Genomic DNA, 21,342 nt, shown 5'->3' on the forward strand with positions numbered 1-21,342 from the left:
CCCGGCTCATAGAGCCTATTCTACCGCTGATCAGTTCGGTTGCTTCCACATAGCTTCTCTCTGATCAGTTGGTTTTAGCCCTGTGGGCCTATATACTACCGCTTTTCAGTTCAGGTTGCTTCCCGATAGCTTCTCTCTGATCAGTTGGTTGGCCTAGGCTTGGTTACCGTATCTCAGTTTACCGCCTCGTGGTCACTGCGTGATCACGGGACAGCCAGACGCCTGCCCAGTCCCCCCCCCCCTCCCGCTCTTCCATAGAGTCGGGCGGGGGTGGGCCGGTCTGCCATGCTCGCCCCACATACCCGAGCCTGCCTCCCCCTCTCCCCTCCCCTCCGCCGGAGGGGCTAGGGAGTCGGACAGACCCAGACTGTCCCGACCTCTCCGCTTCTCGGTCCGGCCGGGTGGTACGTTGTGGGGGGCCCTGGCCTTTCCCCCCTCCGTTACTGCCTTGTCGCTCCGGGCTAGCTCGAGCCTGTATGTCCTCTCGCCCTTCCCTCCTTACTAGAGCTCCTCCCTGATCGGAGTCCTGGTATCCAGCGGAAGGAGCTAGTCCACCCCATTACATGGACCGGAGCATACAGTAGGTCTCTACTAACCTTACCGTATTGCTGAGTTACTACACTCCGCTTCAACTGGACCTAGTCCGGTTCGCTTGTGTTTAGGTTTAAGTTATCTTTAAGTTTATCTTAAGTATCTTAAACCATCCCCCCCCCCTCCCTTTCATATTTTACCGGATCTCTCCGGGATTATAGCCTATTCAGGCAATGCAGGGAGGGGTTATGCCCAAATTTTTTCCGAGCTCCGGCATGTAACGGAGTTCTTTTGTCCTTTAGTCTGTAAGTGATACCCCTTTAAGATACTCATGTGTCTTCCCACTTACAGGCCACCAACTGTGAGCATCCGGGATGTTCCGCTACACTTCAGGACCCCTGTGGACACCGAAGTTTGCCGGTCCATGCTCCATGCGCGACTCCGCACGGGGACATCAGGTCTGGTACCATGAGACGTGTACCATATGTTACGATCTGGTGAGCCAGCTTTTGGAAGGCGTAAGTATTCCATCTCCAGTAGCTGCTCCGCTTCTTTTAGTACTTAAGTTTTCATCATTTACTTTAACTTAAGGCATCTAGTTTAAGTTATACTCTAAGTTTTAGTTTTAAGTGATTCTTAAATCTAAAATACGCCCTCTCTTACAGGCTCCGGCAGTAAGGGATACAGCACTGGCTACCCTGCGGGCCTGGGTCGGAGGTTTTGGCAAGAACGCCGCCAAGGGTCAGCCCTACATACTTGAGAAGCGATTAGCACTATTAATCTTTCCCGGAGGCAAGGCGACAGGGTACGTCGACCCAGTAGAGGCGGACCCGACTATTGCCTTCATCCAACAACAGCTGGCGGCCTCCTTAACTGAACAAGACCAGGATATCTCCACGGATGTCGCAACCCTGGATATTAATGTTGAACCGATGGTAGGTATAGACGACCTGTTGGTCGAGGTAAGTAATGCAGGTACCCAAGGGTCACCCTTGGGTGTGACTGTCTCTTCTACCCCTGCAACCTCTCCATCCTTCCAAGGCTTTACGGGTGATGAATTATATACTCCTCCTGAGGCTTCGGTTAGACCTAAGATCAAGTCTAAAGTGATGACCTTGACTAAGACGTCATCGTCTTCGAAGAAGACGTCCTCGTCTTCTTCCTCGCGTAAGTCTCCGGCTCGTAATCCCGGCCCAGACAGGTCTAAAGGGTCTAGCTCCGCTCTAAGTCCTCGAAAAGTAAACCAAGGAGAGATCTCGCACCACGGTTTCAGTTTCCACCAGCTCCACTACCTTTGGTTCCTATTCAGAGCCTCCCCTCCACCTCCGCAGCAGCTCCGTTGGCTTTGGACTCCAATGCTGGCCTGTTGCAAACAGGTGGGTCGACCTAGTGGGGTCCCTTAAGAGTAGTATGGAACAAATGATATCTCGCCTGTCGGACAGGATCACTTCTCAGGATTCTATTATAGCGGGCTAAGAGAAGCCCCTCTAGCCTCTCCCTCACTAAACTCCAACACTAGTGGATCTCAGCTTCCTCCGTATGACTCGCTTCCCGCTTTCTCCATGAACAACCCTTGGAGAGTAGCGTCATACGCCCCCTTCCAGGATGGTCTCATCTCCATACCGGAGTTTGGAACTCGAAGAATAGAGGACTTCGAGTTCTACCCGGAAGGCCTACAGCCTCCTTTTCATAGGCTACGCAAGGCTCACGCCTTCGGCTATGGTTCGGGACGATAGGGTACCAAAGGAGACAGTCCTCTATTCTCGAGAGACCAGGCTCAGAGAGAATGGCTCAGATGTTTAGAGGACATGGATTGTTCGAAAACACCAAGATACAACCATTTAAAAGTCCCTTTACCATTTTCACAATGGATGAGAGTACCCCGCTCCCGTTCCTAACCAAGATAGCAAGGTCGACCATCTCAGCAGCCCAGAAGGGGGAACCCATGCCTCAGTTGAAAGAAGCAGATCCCACATCTCCGTTGCTCCCTTCAATCGGAGAATTGTGGGAAGACTTGCCGAATACATTCTCAGCTGGCAAACTCAAACCGGACTGTGCTATGGAGCAGTTTGGTGAAAAGCTACCCAGGCTCCCAGATAGTCTTATTCAGGCTGAATTTTGCTTTGACTCAAAATCACGACTAGCCAGATCAATCAACTCGATGGCTATGTCTGAGGTAGCAACCATGGCTTATGGTTCAGAACCAATTTTTAAGCTTATGACCAAAGCCCTGACTCAAACGGTGCAGTCAGATATGTTCGAGTTTGCCACTGCTAGAACGAATTGTAGAAAGCATGTCCTGCTAGAGGCAACCATTCGACATGAACCGAATAGGTTACTCTCTTCTAACATCTGGGGCGCAGATCTCTTCCCAGAGGCTATGGTTAAGGAAGTACAGGCAGAGGCTACGAGGTTGAACCAGAGCCTTAAAGACCGTTGGGGTTTACTTACGGCTAGGAGGAGGCAAGACCTGACACCTAAAGGTAAGGGACAGAGGAAACCCAGACGTTTCCAACCTTACCAAAAGAAGCAACCACGCTTTCCTCAACAAGTTCCAGCAATGCCGTTAGTGCAGACAGCCCAACCCTCCACGTCTAAAGGTCAATCACAGCCAATTTATGTGATATCCCCTCAGCCTCAACCCTCCACCTCATACGCCATCTCTCCAGCTTACAATCAAGCCTTCGAGAGTCAAGCTTCTCAGAAGTATGACCGCTCGGGCAAGGGAGGCAGAGGTAAGCGGTCCTTTCGTGGGAGAGGATCGGGAGGCCCCTTCAATAGGGGAAAGCACTTCAGAGGAGGCCGAGGTGGTTACCAGAACCAATGAAGAACTTCAGGTGGTAGGAGGGAGGCTGTTTCACTTTCGCCACCGGTGGAACTTCAGCCAGTGGGCTCAGAGCATAGTGTCAAAAGGGCTGGGTTGGAGCTGGTTGACGAACCCACCTCCAGCCAGACCTTTCCGTCAACTTCCTTCCAAGATTGACAGAGTACGCAGAGGACCTCCTTCAGAAAGGAGCTATAGCCAAAGTCAAGAGGTTAAAATTTCAAGGTCGCTTGTTCAGCGTGCCAAAGAAAGGCTCACACAAAAGAAGGGTAATCTTAGACTTGTCCCGCTTAAACTTAGCCATCCGCTGCGACAAGTTCAAGATGCTCACGATCTCACAGGTGCGGACCTTACTTCCCCGTGGGGCGGGGCCGTCACCACCTCTATCGATCTTACAGACGCCTACTATCATATCCCTATTGCAAGACACTTCCGTCCATATCTGGGATTCAAGATAGGAGACAGACATTCTTCTTCAAGGTAGTTCCATTCGGGCTCAACGTGGCACCCAGGGTGTTTCACGAAGCTAGCGGAAGTAGTAGTGCCAACAGCTCAGAAGCGCAAGGGATTATGGTAGTGGCGTATCTCGACGATTGGTTGATCTGGGCCCATCAGTCGAGAATGCAACAAGGCCACACTGAAAGTGATCCAATTCCTAGAATATCTTAGGATTCAAGATAAACAAGTCCAAGTCGAGGACTCACTCCAGAGTCAAACTTTCAGTGGCTAGGCATTCAATGGAATCTATCCTCACACACTCTGTCGATTCCATCTACCAAAAGGAAAGAAATAGCGAAGTCAGTCAAGCAATTTCTAAGTCACAAACTAGCATCCAGGAGAGCTCAGGAAAGGATCCTCGGCTCTCTCCAGTTTGCATCAGTAACGAACATCTTGATGAAAGCCAAACTGAAAGACCTAACCAGGATCTGGCGCTCACGAGCAAATGTCAGGTCCAGGGACAAGCTATCCTCAGTGCCTCTGATTCTAAAGAATCGGCTTCGGCCGTGGGCAAAAGTCAAGAATCTATCAGTGTCAGTACCCCTTCAGTTCCTCCACCAGGGATCACCATCCACACAGACGCGTCCTTAAGCGGCTGGGGAGGGTACTCCCAAGTCAAAAAGGTTCAAGGGATTTGGTCACCCCAGTTCGTCAGTTCCATATAAACGTACTGGAGGCAATGGCAGTGTTCTGACTCTGAAAAGATTACTCCCCACCAAAGTACTCCCACATAAAGCTAGTCCTGGACAGCGCAGTGGTAGTACATTGCATAACAGAGGAGGCTCCAAGTCACGTCATCTAAATCACGTCATGATAGCCATCTTCTCCCCTTCCCTGGCAGACAAATTCAGTTGGCATCTTTCCTCCACCCACATAGCTGGAGTGAGAAACGTCATAGCAGACGCCCTATCCCGATCAGTACCCTAGAATCGGAATGGTCACTAGACGAAAGTTCGTTTCAATGGATCCTTCAAAGAGTCCCAGGGCTACAGGTGGATCTCTTCGCATCCCAAGCGAACCACAAACTACCGTGTTATGTAGCCCCCAACCTGGACCCTCTGGCTTACGCCACGGACGCGCCCTAGCTCTAGACTGGAACAACTGGGGGAAGATTTACGTCTTCCCTCCAGTGAATCTCCTTATGAAAGTATTGAACAAACTCAGGACATTCAAGGGTCAAGTGGCTCTAGTAGCCCCAGACTGGCCGAAGAGCAATTGGTACCCCCTGATTCTGGAACTGGGCCTTACGTCCCCTTCGGATCCCCAGTCCCAAGCTCTCCCAGTCAGTACAAACGAAGACTGTGTTCGCTTCCTCAGGGATTCTCAAACCCTAACTTTATGGATTTCATGAAGTTTGCGGCAAAAAGAGATGCGAATATTGACCCTCCCAGAATATTCTCTTCCTGGAATCCGATAAAAGGGATTCAACTTTGAGGCAGTATGATGCTGCTGTCAAAAAGTTAGCAACCTTCCTGAGAGAGTCAGATATCAGAATCATGACAGTTAATTCTGCTATATCCTTTTTCAGATCCTTATTTGAAAAAGGTTTAGCAGCTAGCACGATTACGACTAACAAGTCAGCATTGAAAAAGATATTTCAATTTGGATTTAACATAGACTTGACGGATACCTACTTCTCGTCTATTCCTAAGGCATGTGCTAGACTTAGGCCTTCTGTGAGGCCTACGTCAGTTTCATGGTTCTTAAACGATGTTCTAAACTGGCTTCCGAACCGATAATGACACATGCTCGTTTATGATGCTCCTAAGAAAAACCTTATTTTTATTAAGCCTAGCTTCAGGAGCAAGAATTTCAGAACTGTCGGCTTTATCCAGAGATCCGGATCATATTCAATTCCTTCCCACAGGGGAAGTTCTACTTTCTCCGGAACGTAGCTTTTTAGCAAAGAATGAAGATCCTTTGATGAGGTGGGAACCTTGGAAGGTACTACCCCTTCCACAAGATGTATCCCTTTGTCCAGTTTCAACCTTACGAGCCTTTCTATCCAGGACCTCCTCATCCTCATCGGGGCCCCTCTTTAAGAGGGAAAAAGGTTGGTTACTTTATCCATTAAAGGCATCAGGCAACAAATCCTGTACTTTATTAAACAAGCCAATCCTGACTCTTTCCCAAAAGCACATGATGTCAGGGCAGTAGCCACCTCAATTAATTACTTCCAAACATATGAACTTTGATGATTTAAAAAAGTATACCGGATGGAAATCGCCGACAGTGTTCAAACGTCACTACCTGAAGTCCTTGGAAGCTCTGAAATTCCCACAGTAGCAGCGGGTAACATAGGTTCCCCTGACTCTAGCTAAATTGTAGTAGAAGATTCAGTCCTCCTTTCTACCTGCCTCACCCAACAGTTCGTCTATTCCTACCTTGTTCATTAGCATTCACCTTGTCTTAGCTGCTTTATGATTGTATAGTGCCCCTTTTGTCTGGTTAGGGACACTCACAGATGATTACAATATTGATCTCATAGATGTTAACCCCTTATTTTTTTATGCTAGGGGATACATCATATTACAATGGTTACGGGTTTTGTATATTAAGTCATATACATTCCTGATAGATATTTTTGTGATTGCTCAACGTATTTATGTATTTTTATATTAATTGCTATTACTCTTTTGATACATTTTGTTACACAGATTTCATTGATGATATGCAATCATTGTACCTATATATATGTAATTACCTTATGTTATTAACATAATTAGTTTTAAGGGTAATTTAAGCATAGTTTTAATTTTAATTTACTGTGTATATGTATCTTTTTAGCAATTATATTCATTCATTTATATTTTATCTTTTATTTGAGACCTATTTTATTTTATTTTTATTACTTGTTTACTTTATATACAATCTTGTGCTGTTTCTCTGGTACGATTTCGCGCAAGCGACACGAGCTGAGCCCAGAAAAGGGATTTTGACGTAAGGAAAAATCTATTCTGGGCGATTGGCTCGTGTCGCCAGCGAAATCCACCCTAACCCATCCCTTCGCTCAAGATTGTCTGCTAACTTCAGGATGGCCACCAGAGGCGCAGCAGTCGGCAGCATGGGATGGAGTAGTATAGTACGAGCTGCTCTCTCTGTGGACGGCTCCCCTCTTGGAGGGTTTTGTAGTGGGAGATTTCTATTGGCATTTGGCTCGTGGTAGTGGTCTCACTCGCCTAGTGTTCATACCGACACCCTCCTAGAGGGTGAGCGAGTCAGTTATACTGACCTTTTTCTTTATTTTATTTATTCTCTGGTATGTGTTAGTACATTTACCCTAGAAATAATAGATTAAAGGATATTTCGCTGGCGACACGAGCCAATCGCCCAGAAATAGATTTTTCCTTACGTCAAAATCCCTTTTTTCATAATTATACAAACCTGAGGTCCTTTACGATTGGAATAAGCTTATGGTGAAGTTGGAACACGGCCGTTAAAACTCTTGAAAAAGGTGGTTAGGCAGTAACAACCATCCTGTAGGTGCGGAGACCCGCCTGCCCAGATGTAAACATTCTATTTTGTCTTTCGACCCAAGTATCAGACTGAGGGGTGCCATGAGGTGGGCCTAATGTGTAAAATGACCTCAGGTTCGTATAGTTAGGAAAAATACAATTTATTTTTAAAAATTGTGATTTGTTTCTAAGCAATATACAAACTTTCAGTCCTTTACAATTGGAAGAATTACTAGTTGGAGGGAGGAATCTGAGTGAGTCTCTTGAACTGACCGGAGTTTGGCACACCTGGGCTACTCCTCATGGTCGAAATAGTGAGGAGTGCCCCACAGCTGACAATTTGATTGGAGTTTAAGAACTGCAGGATCAAGGGTCAGACTTCTGGGCCTTTTTGAAAGAGTGAGGAATCGTAACTCATATGAAAAAAGGCTAGGAAGAATCTTAATAGTTGGTGGCAGTAAGGCAAAGACTCAAAAAGAGTTGTCTTAACCCCTTACTGGACGGGTAAATATATCGATATGCAGCTCCTCAGGCTGGGTAAACTTTGAGGTTGGCTAATTTACAAAAAAAAACACATCAATGAAAAGAGGAAGATATGCAAATGTGCAAGGTGAAAGAAAAAAATTCTAAAAGATTTTCCCTACCTACCATGAGTACTTGAAAATGACTACTTATAACCACTTGTGGGGCCTCTTTTACAAGTCAATTATAAATTTTACCAACTTATAAATGTTTTTTCTAATAAATAAATTTATTTTGTTTTGTAAAATTATAATTACTGCTCACACAATATCAAAACAGATAAGAAATAAAGGCATTAACAAATTCTTAGCATATTAGTGGAAAAATATTTACGTAAATTTCCAGAGAACGAAGATTCAGTAACTTTTTTTTTATTACTTTTACATGTTTTTTTTCTAATATTCCTTTACATTTTTCTTTGTAAAATCACAATTAAAACTGACATACTATCGTAAAAGACAAGCACAAAAAACAGCAGCAACCCCTTGGTATATTTACAAGCAAATTTACAAAAAGAAATCATGTGAGAGAGAGACGCACTACTGCAGTCCTGAGACACCCACACTCGTGATTTTAGCCAGTGTAAAAGTTGCCATTAGTGAATTTATGGGCTGTAAAAGTATTGGCACCTCTTTCTCACCTGATTCTTTCCAAATTGATGGTGTGTAATATTTTTTTATCTACAGGATCAATCCGTCCACCAACCCAAACCTGTTATTACTACTCCCAAGGATAAATCCAATAAATCCATCCATTAAGGGTTAATGCCATTTCCTCCTTCTTCCCCTTGCTAGAGGAAGGAGAGGAATTGCTTCTATTATTCTATAAAGAAAACAGAACAGCTGCTTGATGTGTAGACTTATTGCATCGGATGCAAGTTCCAGCAAATGCAGGTTCGAGTCCTATTCTCTGCCTGAAAGAAGAGAAGCAGGGTGATGTGGAAGGAGGAGGAGGAGGAGGAAAGGCCAGTCACTCTAGTAATGCTTCTTACTTCCAGAACCATACATTTGGCAAGACGCTACCTGTCCTGTTAAAGGAGCTGGGTAAGGAAACACAAGTTGTTGAGCAGTTACCCCTCATCCAAGGACAAAAGGTTCCAAGGACTTGTGGAGAATACCCAAAGTTAGAAATACATAAATGTGGTCTGATGAGACCACATGACTGCTACCAGACCGACAGATTCCTCCAGAATGCGAGGGATGAACTAGTCACTAATACTGTGCATTTTCGGGGAAGGCTTACAGGTGGTGTCATCACCAGCTGCAGAGAACCTCCTCCCAATCATCTTGCAAAACCAGGAGACAAAGCAATGATTGATCTGCATCATTGATTACAAAGTCCAAGGTGGTGGGGATCATGAAGCACTTGAACCTGGCAACAGATGCCTAACGATTCAGAGTTCATTATGACATCTGAGATAGTCGAGGTTTTTGAATCCTCAGAATCAAGACACCAGGTGGGAACCTGGTGAGCACTGGCAAGAACTCAATGAGTGTTAACAGTAGTGCTGACAGGGAGAGACGCATTACGTGAATGTTTTGCCCTTTCTCTAGCACTGTGCTTGAAATGTATGGTGAGAGATCTCTCTGTCAGCAGCTTAGGATGCTCTAAATCATTAGAAACACGAGCACTCAGAGTGACTGCAAATGAGTGCCCGACACAGCACCAGGATAGGGGCAGAATCCCTAGAACTGGTAACGGGAATGCAAACCAAAGTTTGCGCTCCCACAGCTCCCGAAACACAAAACCCAAGGGCATGCAAATCAGTTCCCAAGCCCAAAGATTGGGAAGAGCCTATGAGAGACCCCAATGCCTCCTCGGGAGGAGGCAGCCCTTTAGAAATCCTGCAGGAGGATTTCTTGGGGGGAGAAGCAGCCTTCCTCTTCTTTGCCAAAAGGGGGCCTATCCGGTCTCCCGTGACCTTCTCGAACCTCAGAAAAAGAAGGGAAGGTCAGTGGAGGATGACATTTCTTCCACAGGGCTTCTTCTACAGGATGGTCATTAGGAAATGTCAATACACAGCAGTGGCAGGATCACAGGACAGCTGGGGCCAAAGGCACAGTAGAAGCTGCCCAGTGTCTAAGAGTTGTCAGGGCAACAGTAGCAATCTAACAGAGGGCACAGCAGGGGAACTATGCAAACACACACAAGAGGCAGTGCCACAGTAAACTAGAGCCCAAAGGTTAGGATAACCAACACAGTGAGATATCTAACCATCTACTGCTGTGCCCCATGACTGCTCACTGTTAGTCTGAAGAAAACTAAAAGATTATTAATAAAAGGAGACTCCTCTTGTTACAAAGAGCACTGTCATCCAACGCGAGAGGTCACCCCTGAGAATAAGTCACCGAATTGCCAACACCTCTTAGCCTGACAAGTGGGTGAAGAGGGTAAAGGAGATATCTCTCCTGAAGGAGAAAACGCCATAAGGAAAGAATACTGGGAGAGAAAAACTGAGGGCAAATGCTCCGAGGTTTTCCTCCCAGCAAACTTCCGACAGCGCAAGCAACAAGAGAAACATCTAAAAAATTAATCAAAACAAATATACTGTCATGCCCTTATAATCAAAGGGAGCATGGAAGTGATAGAGGGTGAATGTTAAGCCCTTGGTTGCTGAACCTGGGACACACTGGAGAAAGGCGGCCTGCAAGGCTATCACAAATTGTGGGTTTATACATAAATAAATATAAAACACAGTGCGTATATTCAATAAATAAAATAACAAAAAATAAAAGATCCCACTGGGATAAGCTAGTTTAATGACAATCAGGCAAGAGTTCATGAATACACATCTGCATCACATAACAGCTCAAAGTAAAGTGAAATCTTTACATCCGAGCACGCATAACCACTTTGTTCAAGAGTTTTAACAGCTGTGTTCAAGCTTTGCCGTAAGCATATTCCAATTGTAAAGGACCGACGGTTTGTATATTGTGTAGGAACATCAGTTTTATTCAAATTATCACTATTCTCAATGTACAATACAACTCCATTATTTGACTTTAGTAAATGGTTATCTGTCAATATGACAACCTAACCAGGGCTAATAGTTCTCTCACACAGGTTAAAAGTAAGGTTTTGCAAAATCACATGATACAAAAGTATGTGTATACAGTGAATACAAATTTTTCTTAGAGTGACTAAACACAGCATTACACTTCATTTAATACTTTATGATGATACTCTATGCTCCACAAAAATGTTTAGGATTTTACAGCTTTTTGGTTTTTAGAATTTCAGATAAAGGGTTATGATTAAACCTTTAATGGGGATGACCTAACACTGATGTTTGCAGTTATGAGCCACATGATGCAATTAGGTGGACATTCATTGCTTATCAACAGATCAATGATGTGCATGTCAGTTCCTCTTGGTTCTTCCACTTCTTTTGTCTAAAAGACTTCAGACTTGATGGGTCTCAAGATATTGCAGATTGTGAATTGTGCTCTATGACTAATGGGTTTGATTATCAGTAAACATATTTTAAAGGATAACTGTTAGGAGAATCCCATTTTGAGGAGGACATAAGATACACTTTTGTATCACAAATCCAACAAAAATGAGACAAGAAGAGACAAATATTTACCTTTGCTATACCCTTGAGCAACAACAAATGCTGAAGTGTTTGATTAGCATCCATTGCAGACAGGATTTTTTCTAACTGCTCTCTGAAGTATGTTGTGTCTTCTGGGTGGTCCTTCACCTTTCCCGGAGCAAAACAAAGCTCTAACATTACACTTAAAGTTTCAGGAAACAAAGAACCTCTCAGTGGAGTGGCAAGTGAAGTATTCTGCAAAAAGTGAGTCATTTTAAAAACAATCATATAAATAAGGAACAAAAGTTGGGAACCCTGCAATCTTAAATGACACAATCAACTAAATCCTTTTACTTCCTTACTACTTTTTATGCCATCTATTAACAGAGATTTATAAAACAGCAAAAGATTTCAGATTTTAAAAATAGCCATGTAAGAGCCAAGACTTTTGTCACAGGAGTCTGGTTACACATCTACAACCAAGTGCCTCAATAAACCATTTTATAGTAATATTTAATAATAATAATCTGCTGATCTCACACCAGGCATCCATTCCACTATTAACTATCGTTAAATAAAACTATACTTAATTATCATCTAACATAATATATACATACAGTCCGGTCCTGAATTATGTGTTCGAATTGTGCGATTCCCCTTTTATGCAGTCGCTAGTTCACAAAAAGAGATTTTCTGTATGTGCGAAGCCGTTCAAAGTCTGCGAGTCATGCGCCGCAAAACGTATCAAATCTATTGTCTTTTCAAGTATTTTAGGTGGGGGGAGGGGAGGGTTCGCTGGGTATCTGAGATGGTATCTGAGAGAAGGGGTGTGGGGGGGGAGGAATGCTTGGAGGAAAAAAACTATTATTCCTCCAAGGGGGAATGCAGGAGAAAGATTTCCTGCTCAGCCATTAGCTAAGACGGAAAGCTCTGCCTCACGCATTTGTGACATCACAGCGCAGTGTGTATGAATGATCGGTATCATCCCCATCGTTATACCTATTATTCAGATCTGCGAAATGTATTCTGAACGATCGGTATTATCATCATCGCCATAGGTATTATTCAGATCTACGAAGTGCATTCTGAAGGCTTCTGCTCAGCCATTAGCTAAGACGGAAAGCTCCACCCCATGCACTTTTTTTTTTTATTTGTGACATCAAAGCACAGTGTATGAATGATCGGTATCATCATCTTCGCCATACGTATTATTCAGATCTGCGAAGTGTATTCTGATCCTTCGCATCATGTATGCATCTGCCTAGAAGTCGAAGAGGGAGACCTATTTTCTTGAAGCTAAAAAGCTTGCCCTTAAGTTAAAGACGAAGAAAGGAGCAACTTCCATTTGAGCAGCAGTTCGACAACTTGAAATCCGTCATTGTTGAACAAGAAGTAAGAATTTTTTTTCTAGGTTAACTTGTTTTGACTAACTTTTGCCATTTGATCATTTATTTTTTCTATTGTTGAATTAGATTTTGATGAAAATACTAGTAAAAGTGATTAACAGAGAAGCAGATGTGTTTGAGAGAGAGAGAGAGAGAGAGAGAGAGAGAGAGAGAGAGAGAGAGAGAGAGAGAGAGAGAGAGAGAGAGAGAGAGAGAGAGAATCGTTCGATCTGTCATTTCATGTTGAATTTTGAATTTTTATAATTTCTTTTTAAGAAATTGTAATTTCATATCAAATTTTGAATTCTCATCAGTTCTCTTTTTATCGTAGAATAAATTTATAAGAAAACAATTACATAGTGAACGTGCCAGACAAAGAAACTGAGACAGGCGCTTGTAACCAAGTTTGTTAGGCCTAACGGGAGTGAAGACACACATGATCCGCTAGTCCCCAAAACCTCAAATGGTTCACAAAGCCTTCTTTCAGCAGAAGAACTCTTCACAGAGGATGAGATAGAGGAGTTTGTAGTTTTTTTTGGCAGAGTTTTTTTAAAGGAAATGACTGTATCGTACAGTACACTTGCACCCAATGGTGGCATTGTTTACGTGTGGGAGTTTTCACCATCCTGTGTGTAACTTTAAACCTTTTCAAGTTATTAAAACTTTTTTAATGTTTCATTTATCCATAAGAACAATTTCATATTAGAAAAAATTACAGTATAATAGTAAATAGAAAGTATTGAAAATGGGTAGTATATAAAAAAGTTTGACTAGGTAAGTTGCCATTTGCCTTGGCTCTGATGGAATTTTCCCATAAGGTATGTGTTTCGAAATCTGCGAAATTCCATTTCTGCGAGGCCGTGAATCAACCATATTCTCACAAATTGGGGACCGTATTGTACTATTTTTATGTGTACTAACATTATGGTAACACTTTAAAAATAAATCTGTTGTTACCAGAAGGCTGGAACTGCTTTTTAAATAACTATGGCCATAAAGTAGTTTAACAGGTCTTTTGCTTTACTTTCTAGATGCCCCTGCAGGTTAGCAAAAATGATTTGCTCTTAATTAAGAGGTGAAATTGCAGCATGGTAATGCTTGAGATGATGGATAGCTATGAGGGCTGAAACAAGGAGGCCTCCCACATAAGCATCAGCTCTGGCTGATGGGAGGTAATGGGTGCAGACAAAGTTACCCATCTCCCTCATCCTTGGAGACTAAGACAGCACAGGATGCTATCTACCCACACAACAAGGTGGGAAAGGCAGCAAGCAGCAATTAACAACCAAGTCTCCAGTTTAAGAAAGACAACAGAAATATAAATGCCATTTGCCCAAGCATATCTCTTCCACTAGTGGGGGCTTGTCTTCATATAGTCTACAGCTGGGGACTGGATATAGGAGCTGACTCATGGTTGACAAAAGTAATTCATGTTAGTTTCTGACTTCTGGAGAGGGCAAAACTTTGGACAACAATGTGAAGTTGACGATCAAAGATGCTAAATGATTTTGCACTTTTTTCTTTTTCATTTTATATACAAGGGGATATGATTGTACTAACTGGGACCATTAGTTGTGGCAGATAAAGTTTTACAAATGGCAGAAAATGTGATACATTTTCCTTGCCCTTCCTTTAACCATCTTCTTTGTTCACCCCTCACTGATTCTCAAAAGGCATAACTTTCCACATTACAAGCATCTATGTCTCACCGGAATAGAAATTTAATCTATGTACCCTTTTGTACCCTCTAGGCTACTCAGGTACTTAACAGTTGCCCGTGAGATATGCAATCCCTTGACACTTAGTTTATGACCAAATCTGTCCCCTCAACTAGATCCATTAGGCCCTTGCAAAGGCTGGGACTTTCCACTGCTTAACCTCCACCTAAACAATTCAGACTCTATATGATTGATAGATATGATACAAATAGATTAAGACTTATAAAACATGTTTTTTTCATTCAAACCCATGAATCATATAAGAATCCCCAACTCCAATTCCCTTGCTATTACTAGGTCACATTGCTCTAAAAATATGCCATGAGGTGGACAGTTATTACCTACCTCAGAGGATCAATAGCACATGTGAGGACAGTAGCTCTTAGCTATTTTGGTCCTTTTATCTACAAATCTCAGAACTGAAGTTAAGTGAAGAACTAACGCTTGATTTTTTCTGTATTCTGGCATAAAAATGACTAAGGGCATCAACAATACTGAACACAGAATCACTGGACAGTCACACATGCAAATAATTATAGACAAGTAAAATAAGGTGACTGTCCACTGAATGTACCCTAAAGCTTACAGTAGTAAACGGGAAACTGACAAGGAAAGAATTAAGATTATGAATTAAAAGAAACATTTCTGGGCTCAGTTCGTGTTGCTGCGTGAAATAATCCTTTAGTTTATTATTTCTAAGGTAAATTAGCTAACAAATACCAGAGAAAAAACATATCAAAGAAGATGTCAGTATAACTGACTCGCTCACCCAAAATAAAAGAAGGGTGTCGGTATGGTAACTGGGGCGAGTGAGACCACTACCACGAACTTCTTGCCATTTAGAATTCTCCTATATCAAAATTCTCAACGAGAGAGCCGACCCACAGATTGAGGCGGCAACTACTACTACTACAACCCACGCCATGCCGATCACCGCGCCTCTGGTGGCCATCCTTTCGTTTCGCTCTCTGTGTTTTGGATTTATCTCCCCCTTTTTTACAAGATGGAACGTGCAGCGATTGCAGCAGCTAAGTTAAGTGTCCTGCAAAGGCTTGGATTTAGTTTCGTTCCATCCATTTGCCTATATTTGCTGTTTTTTAGGTATAAATAATGGGTTTCCCAGTCTGGAGCATGGCGGCATGGTCCCGCCTTATGGTCGGTTAGGTTTCTCGGTCCCCCCATACCTGGAACCTTTCCCCTTTTAATTATTCACATGTGGCTCTAGTCCTATTGTTTATTTTACCGTATGCTGTTTTTACATCGTTTAGGGGATATAGCCTACCCCTGGTTTTAGGTCATGCATGCATGTCTCTCTACCTCATGTAGGCATTCGAGTGTTTTTTGTCCAGACCCTAGCCATTGCTCTTCATATTGGCTTAGGCTAGCTCTGAGTGATAGACTTTCTTTCGGGTCAGTCGTGCAATCCTGGACGTTCTTTTTCTTTCACTCCTTATTTTTTCCCCTACTTTATTATCGATGTATAGTATATTTTGGTTAGCCTAGGGCATCTAGCCTTATAGCCTATTGCCTGGGTCTCAGTGGTCCTATGGTCCACGCTAGTTACAGTTTTGTTGCATCCTTATTGTCAGTTTTGTTGCATCACATTTTGTTGCACCATCCTGGTCAGTTTGGTTGCATTTGACCCTTGGCGTCCGATCCAGTCGGTTGTGTTGTGTTATCCGTACCTTGGTCCACTCGTGATCGCGGTACGGCTAGACGCCCACCCCAGTTGCTTCCCCCCCTCTTCCTCTCGCCATAGAGTAGGAGGATGGGGTGTCTGTTCTCGCTCGCTCCATCCGGGCCTGGCTCCCTCTCTCCATAGCGGAGGGAGTAGGGGAGTCTGGACAGACTGTTAGGCTGGGAGTGACCTTGTTCTCCAATGTGCGGGACCTCGTGGTGACGCTTGTTGTACTGGTGTGACAAAGTTTGTTCCTGGACGTGGTCGGCTCCGCCAAACCAACGGAGTGGATACGTTTTCAGTTGGTCCTTAGCTTTCCATCGTTCCTTCATCTCCGGCGTGTGCCCTAGGGCATTCTTCCGGCAGAGTTGGACAGCGCCGCGCTTCGGAGTCCTCCTCCGATTTTAATTTTAGTTATGCTTAAGTTAGTTTATAGTTATCTTAAGCTTGGGTCCCTCCCCTGCCCTTATTGGAAATTTCGTTTATAGTTATATAACATATTTCTATATTTTACCTCTGGTTTACGGAATTTCCTCCTCCGGCTTACACGGAGTTATTGTATCACCTATTATCACATAAGGTTCTTAGGGGAGGGGTTATGCCCGAAATTTTATTAATCTCCGGCATGCGGCGGAGTACTAGGGTAGCCCTGTGAGTGTAATCTCGATACTCATGTATCTTTCCACTTACAGGCTACCAACTGTGAACACCCCGGATGCAACGCCGTGTTGCAGGACCCCTGCGGGCATGAGGTCTGCAGGACTCATGCTCCCTGCTCCACCAGCCATGGCGACTTACAGGTCTGGTTCCACGAGCATGTTCGATCTGCTATGTGCTTGTGAGTCAATTTTTGGATGGGGTAAGTACTTTTCTCATCAGTACATTCATAAAATATGAGTTCTGATATATGTTTAAGCTTAAGTTTCCCTTGGTATACTGATACCTTTATATGCTCCGATATTGCTAGTCTTAAGCTTGATTTAGTCTAAGGGTTAGGATTCACCTTTAGCCTTAAGATCTGATAATCGCCCTCTCTTTCAGGCTGCCGCAGTCAGGGAGACTGCTCTCGCAACCCTGAGAGCTTGGGTCGGCGGCTTCGGGAAGAATGCCGCCAAAGGACAGCCTTACATCCTGGAGAAGAGGCTGGCTGTCCTTCTGTTTCCGGAGGCAAGCTGACGGGGTACGTCGACCCTACTGAGGCAGCCTCACGATTGCGACCATTCAGCGGCAGGTCGCTCAATGTATGAAGGAAGGACCAGGCCAGGACATCTCGGTGGAGGTCGCCACATTAGGTAGGTGTGGATGACTTGTTGGTTGAGGTAGGTATGTTGGACACTCAAGGGCTTCCTTGGGCGTTTCTGGATCTTCATCTCCTGTTCCTTCCTTCTTCTTCCTTCCAGGGCTTTACGGGGGCAGAGCTCCCGTATAGTGCACCAGATGCCTCTGTGGTTCCCAAGGTGAAGGCCACAGGGCTCAGAAAACCCTTAGTAAGACGTCATCGTCTAAGAAGACTTCTTCCGGCGTCTTCATCTCATAAATCTCCGGCTTCTCACCCCGGAGCAGAGAAAGTGAAAGCATCTTCTTCCTCTGCTTCACTTACTAAAGGGTCGAGGAGCAAGTCCTCCAAAGAGAGATCCCGTACTCCGGCGGAGTCGGTGGTTTCTCCTTCTTCGAAGGTACTTCCTCTGAGTACCCCATCTGCTTCTGCGCCAGTTCCTGGCTTTGATCCTGCTGCATTTTCCGCCGGAATGATGCAGCAGGTGGGAGATCTTGTAGGATCTTTGAGGAACAGTATGGAGCAGATGTTTCACTCAGCTGTCGGACACCGATGTCCACACAAGAGAAACCTCCTGTCTGATTTCAATCAGGCTCCGCAGCTTGCTACTCCAGCACCTAGTGCCAGTCTCATCCAGCTTCCACCTCATGATTCCCTCCCACCATTCTCCATGAGCAACCCTTGGAGAGTAGCGTCTTATGCTCCTTTCCAAGATGGTCTCATCTCCATCCCGGTGTGTGGAACTCGAAGGATTGAAGACTTCGAGTTCTATCCTGAGAATTTGCAGCCTCCATTCATTGGCTACGCCAGGCTGACGGAGTCGGCTCTGAACAGGGAGGACAAGATCCCGAAGGAGACAGTCCTTTACTCCAGGGATCAGCACAGAGGGAATGGCTTCGCTGTCTCGAGGAATGGGACTGTATCAACACCAGGCGCCAAGCCTTCAAAAAAGTCCATTCACGATCTTCACGACGGAAGAGGAAGCTCCACTTCCTTCTTAACGAAGATCGCCAGCATCACCGTGCAAGCAGGCCTAAAAGGAGATCCTTTTGCCGCAGCTGAGGGAGGCAGATCCCACATCACCCTTGTTCCCTTCGTTGGTGATATGTGGGAAGACTTGCCAGCCACCTTCACAGTTGGAAAGTTTAAACCGGACTGTGCTATGATCAGTTCAGTGAAAAACTCCAAGACTTCCCGACAACCTCATTCAAGCAGAATTTGAGGCTAGGTCTAGGCTGGCAAGGACTCTCAATACTATGGTTATGACTGAAGTAGCGGCTCTTTCATATGCTTCGGAACCGCTCTTCAAGCTGTTCACCAAATCACAGACTTATACAGTGCAATCGGACTTGTATGAGTTTGTGGTTGCGAGGGTCAACTGTAGAAAGCATGTCCTCCAGGAAGCAACTATTCGGCATGAGCCAAATAAGTTTCTTTCCTCCAACATCTGGGGGGCGGACCTCTTCCCGGAGTCAGCGGTTAAGGAGGTCTAGAACGAGGCTACGAGACTCAACCAGAGTCTCAAAGATCGTTGGGGCCTCTCCGCCAAGAGGAAACAAGACTCGTCCGCTTCGGGTAAGAAGCTGAAAAAGTCCAAGAGGTTTCAACCTTACCAGAAGAAACCTCAGCACTTTGTTCAGTCTGTCTCAGCCACCCAACCAGGACAGGCTTCCACGTCGAAGGGCCAAACTCAACCTATCCTCCTGATCTCACCTCAGGCTCAGCCATCCACATCTTACGCTGTCTCCCCGGTGTTCAACCAAGTGTATGAAGGCCAGGCCTTTCAGCACTTTTTGCCAGGGGAAGTAGAGCCAGAGGAGCCTTTTGTCAGAGAGGATCAGGGAGAGTTATTAACAGAGGCAAGCGCTTCCGTGGAGGCCGTGGAGCTCACCCAGCACAGCAGCAGTGAGATCTCCAAGGTAGGAGGGAGGCTGTTCCTCTTCCGGCATCGGTGGGGGTTCAGCAAATGGGCACAAAGTATTGTGTCAAAAGGTCTGGGTTGGAGTTGGATCAAGGGCCCCCCTCCACCCAGACCATTCCTTCAACTTCCATCAAAGGAATTGACAGATTATGGAGGAACTCCTTCAGAAAGGAGCAATATCGAGAGTCAAGCATTTAAAGTTTTCAAGGTCGCTTGTTCAGCGTGCCAAAGAAAGGCTCATTAAAAAGAAGAGTAATCTTAGACTTGTCCCAGTTAAACTTATCCATTCGCTGCGACAAGTTCAAAATGCTGACCATCTCGCAGGTACGGACCTTACTTCCCCGTGGGGCCGTCACCACCTCTATCGATCTTACAGACACATACTATCATATCCCAATAGCGAGACACTTTCGCCCTTACCTAGGCTTCAAGCTAGGGGACCAGACATTCTCATTCAAAGTGATGCCCTTCGGACTGAATGTAGCTCCCAGGGTATTCACGAAACTAGCGGAAGTAGTCGTTCAACAACTGAGGTCGCAAGGGATAATGGTAGTAGCATACCTCGACGATTGGTTGATCTGGGCACCAACCGTCGAGGAATGCCGGAAAGCCACAAAGAAAGTAATCAAGTTCCTGGAGTATCTAGGGTTCCAGATAAACAAAGGAAAATCAAGACTCACTCCGGAGTCTCGATTTCAATGGCTAGGCATCCAATGGGATTTATCCTCCCACAATCTGTCAATTCTGGTAGCCAAGAGAAAGGAAATAACGAAGTCAGTAAAGCAATTTCTAAAGTACAAATATGCTTTGCTTCAAGGAGAAACCAGGAAAGGATCCTAGGTTCCCTACAGTTTGCCTCAGTAACAAACATCTTGATGAAAGCCAAACTGAAAAGACATAGGCCGGATCTGTCGCTCAAGAGCAAATGTCGATCTCGGGACAAGTTGTCAGCAATTCCGCAAATCCTTCGGGACCATCTGCGTCCCTGGACTCAAATGAAAAATCTGTCCATGTCGGTACCTCTTCAATATCCTCCTCCAGTAATAACTATCCATACAGACGCTTCATTAAGCGGTTGGGGAGGGTATTCTCAATTCAAGAAGGTTCAAGGAACTTGGTCACTACAGTTCCGCCAGCTTCACATAAACGTATTGGAAGCCATGGCAGTGTTCCTGACCTTGAAGAGGCTCCTTCCACCAAAGAACTCTCATGTAAAATTGGTTCTGGACAGCGCAGTAGTAGTACACTGCATCAACAGGGGAGGTTCCAAACCAAGACATCTAACCATGTCATGATAGCCATCTTTTCCCTGGCGGACAGTTCAAATGGCACCTCTCCTCCACCCACCTAGTGGGAGTAAGGAATGTGATAGCAGACGCTCTATCCCGGTCAGTTCCCTTGGAGTCAGAATGGTCTCTGTACAACAGTTCGTTCCAGTGGATACGCCGGAGTGTCCCAGGTCTCCAAGTTGATCTCTTCGCTTCTCAGGCGAACCACAAGCTTCCATGCTATGAGGCTCCCAACCTGGACCCTCTGGCATATGCCACAGACGCTCTGTCCATAGACTGGAACCAGTGGAAGAAGATTTACATCTTTCCTCCAGTGAATCTTCTTCTGAAAGTTCTGAACAAACTCAGGACTTTCAAGGGGACAAGTGGCACTAGTAGCACTGGACTGGCCGAAGAGCAATTGGTATCCCCCTGCTCTGGAATTGGGTCTTCTCCCCCAACGGATTCCCAATCCCAGACTCTCTCAGTCAGTACAAATGAAGACTGTGTTCGCTTCCTCAGGAATTCTCAAAGCCCTAACTTTATGGACTTTATGAAGTTTGCGGCCAAAAAAGATGCAGGTATAGATCCCCAGAATATCCTTTTCCTGGAATCAGATAAAAGGGATTCAACTTTGAGGCAGTATGACGCTGCAGTTAAGAAGTTGGCATCTTTCCTAAAGGAATCAAACATCAAAATCATGACTATCAATTCAGCTATATCCTTTTTTT

At 44.8% G+C, this 21,342-nt stretch overlaps 1 protein-coding gene across 1 annotated transcript in view; it reads right to left on the bottom strand.

The window, feature by feature from the left end:
* LOC135213100 (uncharacterized) overlaps positions 1-21,342 on the bottom strand; it is a 243,724-nt gene that overhangs the window by 59,268 nt on the left and 163,114 nt on the right. The window contains exon 5 of the mRNA XM_064247017.1: positions 11,417-11,620. Within this exon, the coding sequence (XP_064103087.1) occupies positions 11,417-11,620 (204 nt within the window). The remainder of the gene's footprint in view (positions 1-11,416; positions 11,621-21,342) is intronic.

Source organism: Macrobrachium nipponense, chromosome 11, assembly GCF_015104395.2.
Source record: "Macrobrachium nipponense isolate FS-2020 chromosome 11, ASM1510439v2, whole genome shotgun sequence".
In the NCBI taxonomy this organism is placed as follows: Eukaryota; Metazoa; Arthropoda; class Malacostraca; order Decapoda; family Palaemonidae; genus Macrobrachium; species Macrobrachium nipponense.